The sequence below is a fragment of the Panthera tigris genome, chromosome B1 (genome assembly GCF_018350195.1).
Source record: "Panthera tigris isolate Pti1 chromosome B1, P.tigris_Pti1_mat1.1, whole genome shotgun sequence".
In the NCBI taxonomy this organism is placed as follows: domain Eukaryota; kingdom Metazoa; phylum Chordata; class Mammalia; order Carnivora; family Felidae; genus Panthera; species Panthera tigris.
In genome coordinates this window covers 32,534,654-32,549,184 of record NC_056663.1, presented here as the reverse complement: position 1 = coordinate 32,549,184, position 14,531 = coordinate 32,534,654, and the positions used below count along the sequence as shown (strand labels likewise).

The following is a 14,531-nucleotide window of genomic DNA, read 5'->3' as shown; positions in this document are numbered from 1 at the left end:
TGCAACATTGTGGATGGAGCTAGAGTGTATTATGCTGAGCAAAATAAATCAGTCAGAGAAAGACAAATGCCGTATTATTTCACTCGTGTGTGGAATTTAAGAAGCAAAATAGATGAACATAGGGGGAAAACATAGACAAACCATAAAACAGACCCTTAACTATGGGGAACAAATTGAGGATTGATGGGGGGGAAGTGGGTGGGGGGTGGGATAAATGGGTGATGGGTATTAAGGGGGGCACTTGTTGGGATGAGCACTGGGTGTTGTATGGGAGTGATGAATCACTAAATTCTATTCCTGAGACAAATATTACACTATATGTTAACTAACTGGAATTTAAATAAAAACTATAAGCAAACAAATTAATTTATAAAAGCCAGATAATCACCTTAATAAAATAGCTACCATCCATTTAGTACTGGTTACTCTTTTTGGTGATTTCCAGACTTCCCTTTCTAATTTAATTCTCCTTAAAACCCTATTAGGTCGATATTGTATCTTTTTTACAGGTGACAAACTTGAGGCCCAGAGAGCAAGTATATTTGCTCAAACACTTTGCTCTCTGCACCCCTTTGCCCTCTTAAACATCATTGAGGATCCCAAAGAGCTTTCTTCCCCCTGGATTATATTTATTGATACTTCTACTCTTAGAAATTGAAACAAAAAATCTTAAAATGTTTGCTTATTTGTTCTCTTAAGGCCATTTTTACTATTAATATAAATCATGTGTATTAAAAATAAGTATATATTCCAGGGGCGCCTGGGTGACTCCGTCGGTTAAGCGTCCGACTTCGGCTCAGGTCATGATCTCACGGTCTGTGAGTTCGAGCCCCGCGTTGGGCTCTGTGCTGACGGCTCGGAGCCTGGAGCCTGCTTCCGATCCCGTGTCTCCCTCTCTCTCGGCCCCTACCCCCGCTCGTGCTCTGTCTCTCTCTGTCTCTCAAAAATAAATTAAAAATGTTAAAAAAAATAACTATACATTCCATAAAAATAGTGATTTGAGTAGCATCGTTTGACACGTTTGCAAATCTCTTCAGCATCTGGCTGAACAGGAGACAGCAGGATTCTCCTGTCTGCTTCTGTGTTCAGTCTCTCGAGGTATTACACCTGTTGTCGTCCGTGGGAAACCCCGTTGTATAAGAGGATGGGGCTTGGGAAAGGCAAATAGCATTATTGTTACTAAGGAGATAACGTTGCCTTCTGGTTCCCCTGATAGGGTCTTGGGGACTTGCGGAGACCAGGGACCACACTGTGAGAAGCGCCGTGCTCGGCCATCTCCCTGCCTCTTACATAACATAGCATTTGGAGAGAACTTCTCTGATACTGTTGACTGGCTTCCAGCTCCAGATTCACCTGATCTGGAATGGGTTCCATATGGCAGATTGCAGAGCCTTTGCAGGGTTCCAGGCACTGAAGTTTCAGAGGGGCCAAATTTGGCAAATGATTTTCAGAAGACTTAATTTTAAAAGGTGTTATAACCGTATGTGAACTGTCCCTACATTCCTTCAGCACCCAGAAACAATGGAACACAGCACCTGGTTAATAAGGATCAAGTAGGAAATTACCAGCTGCTGTGTTATTTATAGTGTCCATCTAAGAGGCGTTTATGAACTATCAAAATGAACCGAGGGCTCAATCTGGGATGCCAGCCTCGGGCACCACATATGTGCAGTAGGCTGTAACTGAGACAGTCATAAATGGTTTAAAAAGGCATTTTTCTTAAAACTCCCGTTGGCTAAGTAGATAGTTTGGTTAGGAATAGGGAATCAGGGGCGCCTGGGGGGCTCAGTCGGTTAAGCGTCCGACTTCGGCTCCAGTCATGATCTCGCGTTCCGTGGGTTCGAGCCCCGCGTCGGGTTCTGTGCTGACAGCTCAGAGCCTGGAGCCTGCTTCGGATTCTGTGTCTCCCTCTCTCTGTGCCCCTCCCCTGATGGCGCTCTGTCTCTTTCTCTCAAAAATGAATAAAAAGCATTAAAAATTAAAAAAAAAAAATAGGGAATCAGTGCTCTAAATTAGAGAAACAGCTTCCCAAATTGCACGCAACAGTATGGTTAGCCTTTCTTCCATTTTCTTCTCCTCCCAAACATCCTTATTCAAAGCGCACACACACACACACACACACACACACATACACGCACACCAGAACCAGAACCAGAGCTCACACCAACTTCCTTTCCCCTCTGACAAGACTTCCATGCTTTCAAAACCCAGGTTTGGGAACTGGTTCCTCTCAACTCTCCGTGGTCTTTCGTGCTTTGCCCTTTCAATGCCGTATTGCGTTGTTTAGGACGCACGGTATTCTTCATGTTCTTGCAAATAGAGTTATAGAAGGTGTGCCCTGGAAAGCAGCCAAGATATAGTAGCGTCATCATGTCAGAAAAAGACAAAGGTTTGGTTGATCCAGGAGGTGAGGCGTGGTGAGAATGTCTGCAGAAACTCAACCCACCTGACTCCTTAGTCACTGTCAGCGACTCTCCCGTGACTTTCACAGAGGGATCACCGACTGCTTTGTTCTCCGCTTGTAACCCTGCCTTTCTTTTTCTGAAGATGTGGGAGAAGGCCATCAAACTGAGCAAAGAGTTGGCTGAGACGTACGAGAGCAAAGTATTCGACTACGAGGGCCTTGGCAACCTGCTGGTGAGTCCCGGTCAGAATATATCAGGCCTCCAGAAGGAGTGTGAAAATCAGCATTCATGCACATGTTTTAGAACATTTGAGAAAGTCGAGATAAACAGCCTCCTTTACCATGGAAAAGTAAACCGTGCTCAAAAGAAAAATGAAAAAAAGATGAGGTCCAAAAAAACGTTCGCGTTAACTTCCAGATTATCTCTGATAAAGAGCTCGAGATCCTTGCCTACAGACCTCTTGCCCCTGTCTGTGCCTTTTGTCTCTCTAAGGACCCTCCGTATTCCTGACCCATCTCCCCTCTCCCCTCGCAGTTACTCTGCCTTCTGTGAACACGCCCCATATTTCAGATATTTCCTGACATCTTCTGTTCATCAAAATTACTTGTTCTGTGGCCCACATCCTCAGGGTCCTGCTGGTGGCACAGATCAGCTATTTAATATAGCAAAACAAAAATAACCCTCTAAAGGTCCAGTGGTAGGCCAACACAGCGTTCCATTTGATAATTGTTAGTAGAGGAATCACAAAAGGTCAGGCCACCCATTGTTAGGTAATAATACAGTTGACCCTTGAACAACGCGGGGTGGGGAGGTGAGGGGCGCCAACCCCCCACACAGCTGAAAAACCGCACATAGCTTTTGATTCCCTCAAAACTGAACTACTAATAGCCTATTGCTGACCAGAAGCCTGCCTGATAACATAAACAGTTGATCGACACGTATTTTGTACGTGTATTCTATATTCTTACAATAAAGTAAGCTGGGGAAAGACATTAAGAAGATTGAAAGGAAGAGAAAATATTTCCAGTCCTACACTGTCTTTATCAAAAAAAAATCTGCCTGTAAGTGGACTCAAACATTTTAAACGCATACTGTTTAAGGGTCCAGTGTATTTTATTTGAGGGGATAGTTGTCAAGGTCACTTGGAAAAGAGCTTGCCCGCGTGCTGTGCCAGTTCCTACTCTCACACACAAAAATCACTTACTCATTTCCTGAACTAAACCGAGCTGTTCGTGATGTAACGTGTTACCCTTCGAAGCAAACGCTGTGATAGAAACCTTCACCTCAATAGAGTAGTAATGCAGTCATGGGACCATTGTGGGAGGGGCCGGGACATGCCTCAAAGACCCCAGGTCTGGCGACCTGTTTTGCTTTCTTTAAGTCTGACTCTCAGCCCTGGCCGGGAAACCTATTCCCGTGGGAAGGATTGAAATTAGGGCTGGTACCAGATCTTGAAAAACAGAACATCACCACCACCTTCTGGGCACTTGTGGCTGAACCAAGGACTTTAATCCAAACCACCTGTGAGAACCAGAAGATTCCTGATCTTTCCTCATGGGTCTCTGTTTCAGTGCAGCCACCCTCTGTGAATCTCAGAAAGAGCTTTTGAACCTTTTAGGGGTCCTGAACCCTCTTCAGGAAACTGTCCACCACTAAACACAGCCCCCCTCCATAGAGGCATATGCACATGTGTGCATCTTTCTGCATGCAGCTTCAGAGATTGCTAGACCCTCCAAGGCTCATTCACGGACCCACGTCCCAACCCTTCGATCCAAGAAAAGGATAAGGTCTTGGCCCACGAGATATTTTCCAAAGACTTTTCATTTATCTGTTGATCCATGAGAAACAACAAAGCGAACAATACTCTGATCTTCCCCGCCCCTCAGTGGTGCCCTTGTAACCTCCCTGTGGAATGCCTTGTTTTGTTTTCCAGAAAAAAAGAGCCTCGTTTTATGAGAACATCATTAAGGCAATGAGGCCTCAGCCTGAGTACTTTGCCGTTGGATACTACGGACAGGGCTTTCCTTCTTTCCTACGGGTAAGAATCCTCAGGGTGGTCCTCTAAGCCATTAAGCCATGCCATCTGAAGGAGGGAAGGTATTCATCTCTGTTCCAGATGGGCCTAGTGTGTTAGCAGCTGGAGGCCCATGTTCTCACTGTGGGAGGTCGGGGAGGGAAACCACTTCCTGCGTGGCCGGCGTCCTCACCCCACGCCCCCAGCCTCTGGTATTCTGGCAGCTCGATTGTAAAATGACTTTTCCCAGGTGGAATGAAAAGGGGAAAAACAGAACCCTCCCCTCCACTGGTCTGCTGCTACAGATCAGGCTGGGGGAAAGTGTGGATTGATGTGTTTCCTTGTTTATTTTGTTTCCAGCCAGGGCCAGTTTGAAAGCAAATATCCCAAGGACGGGACTGCGAAAGTTTCACAAAAATAAAAACAGACGTTGTAATAGTGAAAAGGACGTGTTTTTCCTTCTCAAAATTTTCTATAACGGGATACTGATTCTAAAATCTAAAAAACAAACAAAATCGTATTTTTTCCTGCACAAATGGAAGCCTCTTTAGAGGTAGCCGTGTTTGGATGTATGATCCATTTTCCTTCCCCTAATTTAAGAAAATGTAGAAAGGAAGTACTCTGCATGCTGCATCATTCCCAAGGAGGAGGTAACTCATTCATTCATTCTGTAACATCTGCTGAGTGCCCGCTGTGTACCAGGCACATACTAGGCAGATTATAATCAGATATGGCCCTTACTCTCATGGCGTTTACAGCCTAATGGGTATGATGTTAATTGAATAATCATGCAAACAAATGGTAATTGAAACTGACCAAAACGGGTATCCTGTGCTGTAAGCGTTGGTTAACCAGGGAGTATTTACTGAACTATTAACCCAAGTAAAATAAAAACTTAATGTTCACATGAAAAAAAAATTCACATGATTGTTTATAGCACCATTATTTATAATCACCAAAGACTGGATACAACTCAGGTGTCCCTTAGCTGATGAGGGGATTAAAAAAAATGTGAAAGAGCCATGCAATGGAATATTACTCAGTAATTAAAAGGAATAAAGTACTGGGGCGTCTGGGTGGCTCAGTCGCTTAAGCATCCAACTCTTGATTTTGGCTCAGGTCATGATCTCAAGGTTTCGTGAGTTCGAGCCCAAGTCAGGCTCTGCACTGGCAGCATGGAGACTGCTTGGGATTCTCTCTCTCCCCACCTGTCTCTCTGCCCCTCCCCGACTTGTGCTGCCTCTGTCTCTCCCAAGATGAATAAATGAACTTAAAAAACATTTTTTTTAAAGGAATGAAGTTCTGATACATACAAGCATGTGGGTGAATCCCGGTGCATTGTGCTAATAAGTAAAAGAACTTAGAGCATAAGGTCTACGTACTCTCTGATTTTCTTTCTTTTTCTTTAATGTTTATTTTTTATTTTGAGAGAGAAAGAGAGCACACAAGTGGAGGACGGGCAGAGAGCCAGGGAGAGAGAGAGAGAATATGAGCAGGTTCCACACTGTCAGCAGAGCCTGATGCGGGGCTCAATCTCACCAATCGTGAGATCATGACCTAAGCCAAAACCAAGAGTCGGACGCTTAATGGACTGAGCCACCCAGGCGCCCGTCTCTGATTTTCTTTATATGGCATCTGTTACGCTTAGCGTAGAGATGGAAAACAGATGAGCCGTCATCTGGTAGCTGTTGGGGAGGGTTGGGCTTCACAAGTATCAGGAAATTTTGAGTGGTAGTGAAACTGTTCTGTATCTTGATTGTGGTCATGGTTATGTTTGCCAAAACTGGCAGAATTTTACAGCAAACAGGGTAGATTTTACTCTCTGCGAATCACGCCTGCGTTCTGTAAGAGTCGAGAAAGACTTCCTGGGAAATTGCTGTTCTGACTGCAATGTGAGCTTGGTGTTATGGAGATCAGGGTGATAGGAAGAAACATTCCAGGCAGAGGAAGTGGCAGGTGAGGGCATGGCTGTGCCTGGGAATGAAAGACCAGCACGGTGGTCACAGAGAGAGTGAGGTGAGCAGGGAGTTGAGGCACAAAGTGTGGGGGAGATCACACCGGGCAGGGCCGTGGGGTTGCCCCAGCTGTGTTGTCAGCATCCCAAGAGCAGGAGGGAGCCATTGTGGATTCTAGGTGTTGGCAAGGTCATCGTCTGGCTGGTATGGGCAGTGGTCGGATGTGTATAGATAAGCCACTAGAAACTATCGCAGATTTTGAGAGAAGGGATGTCGGGATGGCCTAGGGAAGTAGCTGTAGGAAAAATGGAGGGATTTCGTACTTGGTGATTATTGTTGGGGCATGTGCGTGACGAAGGAGGAGAGTAGGTCTCTGGCCTGTGTACTAGAGGGGCTGTGGAGCCATCCACTAAGAGCAGTAAAGGAAAAGGATAGAGTCAATCCGTTCATTGAATAAATATTTATTGAACTCTTACTTTGTGCCTTGTTATATTATAGGCATGGGGGCACGGTCCAAAGCAACCCAAATCCTTGAAATAATGGAGCTTATATACTAGCTTGGACACACACACAAAATGTAAGTGAGACATTTAGTATGTCAGACGGCCTAGAACAATGCCTCACGCCGTGTAGACGCTCCGTAAGTACCAAGGAGAAGACGTCAGGGAAGGTGAATAGAGAGGCAGGTGATGGGGGTGGAGCTACAGTTTTAAATGGAGTGAATAGGAAAGGTGTCAGTAAGGAAATGACACTTGAGCAAAAACCTGAAAGAAGAGAGGGAATAAGGCAGGCAACCGTCAAGAGATGAGATGGGGTACCAGGCAGTGAGGACAGCAGGTCCGGAAGCCTTGAGCCTGGAAGCGCATGGCCAAGAGGACAAGTAGAGAATGGGGGCAGATGGCTCTGGGTACCAGAGGCAGAGGGCCTGTCCCATCTTTATACGTTCTTTGTGAAAGTCTGGTTTCGGCCATACTCCGTGTGAGGTACATTTGGAACATCCGAAAGATGCAAGTCAACAATCTGATGTATGGATCCAGAACTCAACGGAAAGTTCCCGGCTGGAGATAAAGTTGGTGGGTTATTTGCACCTGGATGAGGTAGCGTAGGGAAAGAGAATGGGGCACCAAGGGGAGAGGGTCTAGGAAGGAGCCTTGCAGTAGGTTCTAGTCTTAAATCGGCCCTCAGTCTCGGCACTCGAGTCCTGGTGAGGCAGTGGTGCCTGCCATACTTGTGTGTGACTGCTGTGTCACGTGACATAACAGACGTGGGTCGGTGGGCCAGCCAAGAGACTAGACTTTCCAGTTGAGACATCGGGGTCCAGATCATCGGCGGGGTGACTCTGTGACGTCGGCCAAATCCTATGACCTCCGCCTTTTCTGATGTGTAAATTGGAGAAATACTGCCCACTCCACAGGGCCGTTTTCAGAAGGAAATAAGTAGCACGTAGGAGTGCTTTACACGCCGTCAAGTGGTTTGTGGATGCTCTGTGTTATCAAAGGTGCTGGAAAATATAAATGCCTCCTCAGTGATCTGACCTACGTGCCCTTCTGTCTTACGGACTATTTCCCCAAACTCAGACTATCTGAAATTGTGTTGTCCGCTTCCCCCCAAGCCCAGCCCGGTCCCCTTCGTCCCCGTTTCTGTCAGCGGCACGTGCTCTTCCTGCTCCCGGGCCAGGCATCCCCGAATCCCCCTTGATTCTCCCCATCTGCTGGCCCTTCACCAAACACCAGAGTCAAACACCAGATCTCGTAGCTTCTCCTTCCCCCACTCAGTCCTGCCTAGGATTCCTGCAGCTGAACGTGCACTCCACTGTTCAGACGAGCCTGTCCGGACTGCTTCTGTCATCCTATCACTCCCTCCTTGCAGAACCTCCAGTACGTTCCCTGGGCCTTCGGAACTTGTGCCCTGCCTTTCACTGGTCTGGCTTATCCAAGCTTATTTCTTCTACCTCAGTTCCATCCTGTCTGCCCCGTGGCCTTATCCTTCTGTTCACTTACCGTGCCTGTTTTGGTGGTCCAGCCCTTCTCTTTTCCTCTCCTTACCCTATCTGTCCACCTGGGCCCGGTCAATCTCAACGTCGTCCCTGAAGCCCTCCCTTGCAATCCGGGCTGGTCCGTGCTGACCTTGTGCTTGTCTGCTCCCGTTCACCTTGTTGCCCACGTCCCACACGTAGTGCCACCCTGTGCTCAGGTTCCTTGCCTGCCGCCGCTGTGCCTGAACGATGGCATTTCACGAGGCAGGAATTAGTCACATAAATCTTTCCCGGCTTGGGAAAACTTTGGTCATCCCTTCCCAAAGATCTGGCAATTTCGACTGCCATCAGCATTTATCCTACAAGATACATTGCCTTCAAGTTACTTGTATCAACTGTCATATTTACTTGTTTTCTGTTTCTGCCAGAAGCTGAGTTTTGTGAGAGTGGGGGCATCATCCTATCCCTCGTGTCTTAGCGTGTCCACTGTGTTTGTCCAATGCGTGTTGGTTATGTGAACGGACAAGTAAATTCTAAAAGCGATTTTCCCGGACAGTATGGGCCCCAGTTTTAGTTAAAAATGGCTCATGTCTGGGGCGCCTGGGTGGCTCAGTCGGTTAAGCGTCCGACTTCGGCTCAGGTCACGATCTCGCGGTATGTGAGTTCGAGCCCCGCGTCGGGCTCTGTGCTGACTGCTCAGAGCCTGGAGCCTGTTTCAGATTCTGTGTCTCCCTCTCTCTCTGACCCTCCCGCGTTCATGCTCTGTCTCTCTTTGTCTCAAAAATAAATAAATGTTTAAAAAAAAAAAATGGCTCATGTCTGGGCTGCCAATGCTAAGTACTCATCTGTGATGAGCTGGTAAGCAGAAACCTTCAAACCGTGGCTGCGTTAGAACTTAACTTGGGCGACATCAGCCGTGAATCAGATTACTCCTAAGCCTGAGACTTAGGAAACTTCTTTCTTTAAAAAAAAAAAAAAAAAAAAAGCCCAATTTTATTAATTTTGTTAAACAGAAGAAGAATGTAGGTTAGAATGGAGAGAACAGTATTTAGTGCAGTTATTTTCCTTGAGACATTGACATTGCCCTCCACGGTGGTTTTCGGGATAATCTAGGGACTGCTCTAAAGCATTCCTGTTCTTCCCAAGTGAAAGTTTGTTGTGTTGACTCTCTTCACGCATTCCCGTCCTGTATGTCAGTGCCACTCCAAGCGCTGGTCCACAGACCGTTACTGGATCTTGATGGGAGGAGGGATTGCCTGGGAAGAAACCGCTGAGAATGTCTTGCTATGGGGAAAAAAAAAAAATCCGCTAAATTCATTGAGAATGTCTTGCTATGGGAAAAAAAAAAAAATCTGCTAAATTCAACACTGTGCCCGGTGACATCACAGATCCATATCAGGGCACAAGCCCCTCATTGCCTTGTGGATGAGTGCAGAGCACTCCTCTGGTCTGTGGTCGTTGGGCCACACTACGAGAAGCACTGCAGAAGCAGCTTTATGCCCTTGACCTTAATGCCCAAATCACCCATGAGCTCTTGCCGGATAGGGTGGTTGGTGCAGGGCGCGCAGTGAGTATTCAGTGAGAACTTGATGGCGCTTTGGCTGGGAGGGCATGGCTTCCTCAGCACCGGGCTCTCCAGGGCTCCTTCAGGCTTCATATTTAACTACCCGCCTTGCTGTCTCTGACCTGCAGAACAAAATCTTTATCTATCGGGGGAAGGAGTACGAGAGGCGAGAAGACTTCAGCCTGAGGTTGCTGACGCAGTTCCCCAATGCCGAGAAGATGACCAGCACCACGCCCCCGGGAGAGGAAATCAAGTCGTCCCCAAAACAGTGTATCCTTGCCTTGGGGAGACACGGCCCGGCCCGGCCACAGAAGCTAAGGGTTCGGTCCCCCGACCACTCGTTTAACCATTCTGACTCAGCCTCCCATTCTGTGTCAAAGCTTTGGGGCCCTATGTCCTTAGCTCATGGTTATGAAGTAGAGGAGAGAGACGGTAAGCAGATCTTGAATAGGAAAGGATGTTTTAGAGCCAAATGGAGAGCTTGAGGACAGAGCGTTCCTGTTCAGAATCCTGGATCCTGGGTAAAGATGTCTGGCTCTTCTTTTGTAACATGCAATGACTTATTGAAAAATTAATTACATGCTTTCTTTTTTTTTTTTTAAGATGTTTTTATTTTTGAGAGAGAGAGAGAGACAGAGTGTAACTGGGGGAGGGGCACAGAGAGGAAGACACAGAATCCGAAGCAGGCTCCAGGCTCTGAGCTGTCAGCACAGAGCCCGACACAGGACTTGAACCCACGAACCACGAGGAGCCACCCAGGCACCCCTGTTACATGCTTTCTTATAAATAAGTAAATAAGCGAGCTCCATGACAAAATTATTTTTGAAGCCTTTTCAAGTGTTTTGTACTAAAATAAAGATGTTCTAAAATTGAACAGTATTCAGAATAAAGAGAGGGAGGTAAGACAGAGCCGGTGTGGCATGGTAGATAAAAAAACAGTCTCTGGAGCCTCAGTGCCTGGGTTCGAGTCTCAGCTCTATCATGTACTATGTCTCTTAAGGGCAAGTTCCTTAATGTCTATGCTCCTTAGTTTTCCCATCTATAAAATGGGGATGGTGTTCATTCTTTCTCATGGAATTTTTGTAAAGATGGAGCAAATATATGTCAAAGATTAGTAACAATGCCTGGTATTAATACAAATTCAATAGATATTGCCTATTATCATAGGTACCGGTGTAGAAAGATTCACGATGATAACAGACCAATAGACAGACCTTTAAGAGAACAGCGACCCGTTAACACACAGTAGGTACTTGGAAAAAGACTAGTCTTTGAGGATAAATCCTTGTTTCGGTTATGAGGGTTCAGAAAACCACCGAGCTGCCTCTGTGGTGTGGGAATGAAAAGAGGTCTTCCAAGAACTGAATTCCTGTCGCTTGGCCCCCGGCCCTTCCTGCATATCCACCAGACCTTGTCGAAACTTCTTCGTTCCTCCAGGTCTTGCTTTCTCATATACGAGGTGTGAGTCTGTTTTCTCTCAATACCTCGTAGTACTTCTGTGAGGATCCAGATAGAAAGGAGATCATTAAAACGCTCTGTCAGCTAGACCGGTGTGAGGCCCAGCCCGGTGGTGCTCAGATTTTCTCATGCATGAGGATCGCCACGGAGAGATTCTCACTGAGCAGTTGTGAATTCTTTTTTCTTTTCTTTTTTTTTTTTTTTTTTACTGCTTATTTATCTTTGAGAGAGAGAGCGTGCGTGTGTAAGTGGGGGACCGTGAATCCGAAGCCAGGCTCTGCTGTAGGGCTTGAACTCACGAGCTTTGAGATCATGACCCGAGTCAAAGTTGGATACTCAACGCCCGGAGCCACTCAGGCGCCCCTCAGCAGCTGTGAATTCTTATTTTTTATTTTTTTTTAATTAACGTTTATTTATTTTTGAGACACAGAGAGACAGAGCATGAACGGGGGAGGGGCAGAGAGAGAGGGAGACACAGAATCGGAAGCAGGCTCCAGGCTCTGAGCCATCAGCCCAGAGCCCGATGCGGGGCTCGAACTCACGGACCGCGAGATTGTGACCTGAGCTGAAGTCGGACGCTTAACCGACGGAGCCACCCAGGCGCCCCAGCAGCTGTGAATTCTAATTCTGTATTCTGAGTACCTGTCCTGGTGCCAGGGTCTAGAGACTTCACCCAGAAATCCTGAAGTCACTGTTCTGTCCGGACGCATGGCCTGAAACTCCAGTTTAAATGCTGCAGATTTTGAAACGGTAGATCTGCACTGGCAAGGGCCAGAAATAAAAGGTTATTACTAATTCAGACTATCAAGTCAGAGACTCAGGTCTTACCCCCGAGCTGGCTTTGAAGCCTGGCTTTACCATTTACCAGTTACGTGCTCTGGCTCATCTCGGAGCCTCAGATTCCTCATCTGTAAAAGATTTATCACATCCACCTGTTAGTTGTGTTTTATTAGAGGTAACGTATGGAAAGCCTACTTCAGGGGCACCTGGGCGGCTCAGTCACTTAAGTCCTACTCTTGATTTCAGTTCAGGTCATGATCTCATGGTTTGTGAGACTGAGCCCTGCGTCAGGCCCGGCACTGACAGCACGGAGCCTGCTTGGGATTCTGTTTTCCTGTCCCTCTCTCTCTGCCTCTCCCCCTTTCCCCCTCCCTCACAAGGAAGGAAGGAAGGGGAAAAAAAGGAAAGACAGAAAATCTACATCAGTCCCCAGCAAGTGCTATCCAAAGATCCCAGAAATTCCTATTGCACAGGCTCTAGAGTCTGTCAGATGTCTAGATGTCAGAGGCATGCTTGTCCAAAAGAAATTATTTAAAACTGTGTCTAATCCCCCCCCCCCCGATATTTCATTGATGCCTATTTTCCTATGGCAAGGTTGTTTTGCCAGGTGTCTGACCAAAAAATGTCCTAGGATTATGGCTTAATAAGGCATTTTGGTAATACATAAGGAAACCCTGTTTTCCATGCAGTCCTGGCATTCAGTGAAAAAGAATAATTAATGCAGGTACCATGATGTCCCATCTGTAAAGCCGGCGGGGGGCGGGGGGGGGGGGGCGGAACAAGCAGTCCTTTCTGCCTGTGACAGCTTCATGGCCCAGCCCCTTTTCCTTAATGAGCTCGTCAGACATGCAGTGTTTCACCGTAAAGCCAGTGATGAGCCTGCCTCCCAGCTACAAGGACAAACCAGTTCCAGAGCAGATCTTAAAGTAAGGAGGGGCTCTTTTGGTTTGTTTTTAGAAGCATTTTTTTTCTCTGACACACTTGATCTAGAAGTACCTCAACACCAAAGCCTGGAACTCATTACAGTTTGGAAAACCTTCTGTTGTCTTAAACCTCTGGAGCTGCTCTAACAGGATATACCACAGACTGGGTGGCTTATAAACAACAGACATTCATTGCTCACAGTTCTGGAGGCTGGGAAGTCCAAGGTCAAGGCTCCAGCGGCTTTGGTGTCTGGTGAGGACCTGCTTCCTGGTTCACAGACATCGACTTCTTGCTGTGTCCTCACGTGGCAGCAAGGGTGATGGACCTCTCGGGTCTCTTACAAGGGCACTAATCCCATTCAAGAGGGTAGAACATAAGCACTTACCACGGAGGCTACTTCCTAATACCATCACGTTGTGGGGGGGTGGGGGGGGTGTTAGGATTTCAACATATGCACTTGGGGGCAACCCAAGTGTTCAGACCACAGCAACTCTTTATTTTCAGTATAAAACATGAGCTTGGTAACTCAAAGGGATTTGGGGCAGGTGGGGTGGGGGTTGGAGTTTTTTTAGGCAGAGGGAGATCAGGAATTTCACTGTTAGGTTTTGGATCTCCTGGATCTCAATTCCACCCGGAAGCACTCACTTAGGAGTGGCTGACCTCACCTTGCCTGGTGGGTTCCCCAGTGATCACAGGTCCCGGTCTTTTTCCTCAGAAGCTAAGATATTAGAAGGATTGCTAGAACTGTGATAAAACTATTACAAATGCAATCACAAATATGGATATAAGTACATACGCCTTTTTATTTTTTTTATTTTTTTATTTTATTTTATTTTTTTTTAACGTTTATTTATTTTTGAGACAGACAGAGCACGAACGGGGGAGGGTCAGAGAGAGGGAGACACAGAATCTGAAACAGGCTCCGGGCTCTGAGCTGTCAGCACAGGGGCCCGATGCGGGGCTCGAACTCACGGACCGCGAGATCGTGACCTGAGCTGAAGTCGGCGCTCAACCGACTGAGCCACCCAGGCGCCCCGATACACCTTTTTAAATGGCGAGCTGTGAATGGATTCGTAAATAAGAAAATTAAGATGTGCAATAAAATGTGCACCCCCTCCCGCCTTCCTTATGAAGACTGTGTCTGTTTTGAGATCGCTTAGGGGATAAGACTCGGTCTGTGGAAGACGCGGCCCAGGGCTTATTGAAGTTTGCTCAAGGAGCGCTTGTTCTAAGAGAAACTCCAGCGTTGTGGCGATGTCTCTCTCTCCCCAGCTACTACAGAGCCAATGAAGTACAACAATTCCAATATTCCCGGCCATTCCGGAAAGGAGAAAAGGATCCAGATAATGAATTTGCTGTGAGTCCACCCACTTTGCCCTCTAAAACAAGGTCAAGTTGCCATCCAAATGGAGGCTTTCCACCTGACCGACACAGACAGCAGAAACGATGGCAGCCC

General features: G+C 46.8%; 1 protein-coding gene across 1 annotated transcript in view; it reads left to right on the top strand.

Annotated features, from left to right (window-relative positions):
* DOCK5 (dedicator of cytokinesis 5) overlaps positions 1 to 14,531 on the top strand; it is a 218,722-nt gene that overhangs the window by 179,984 nt on the left and 24,207 nt on the right. Inside the window, exons 39-43 of the mRNA XM_042983204.1 lie at positions 2,548 to 2,637; positions 4,339 to 4,443; positions 10,042 to 10,183; positions 12,996 to 13,077; positions 14,348 to 14,432. Of these exons, the coding sequence (XP_042839138.1) occupies positions 2,548 to 2,637; positions 4,339 to 4,443; positions 10,042 to 10,183; positions 12,996 to 13,077; positions 14,348 to 14,432 (504 nt within the window). The remainder of the gene's footprint in view (positions 1 to 2,547; positions 2,638 to 4,338; positions 4,444 to 10,041; positions 10,184 to 12,995; positions 13,078 to 14,347; positions 14,433 to 14,531) is intronic.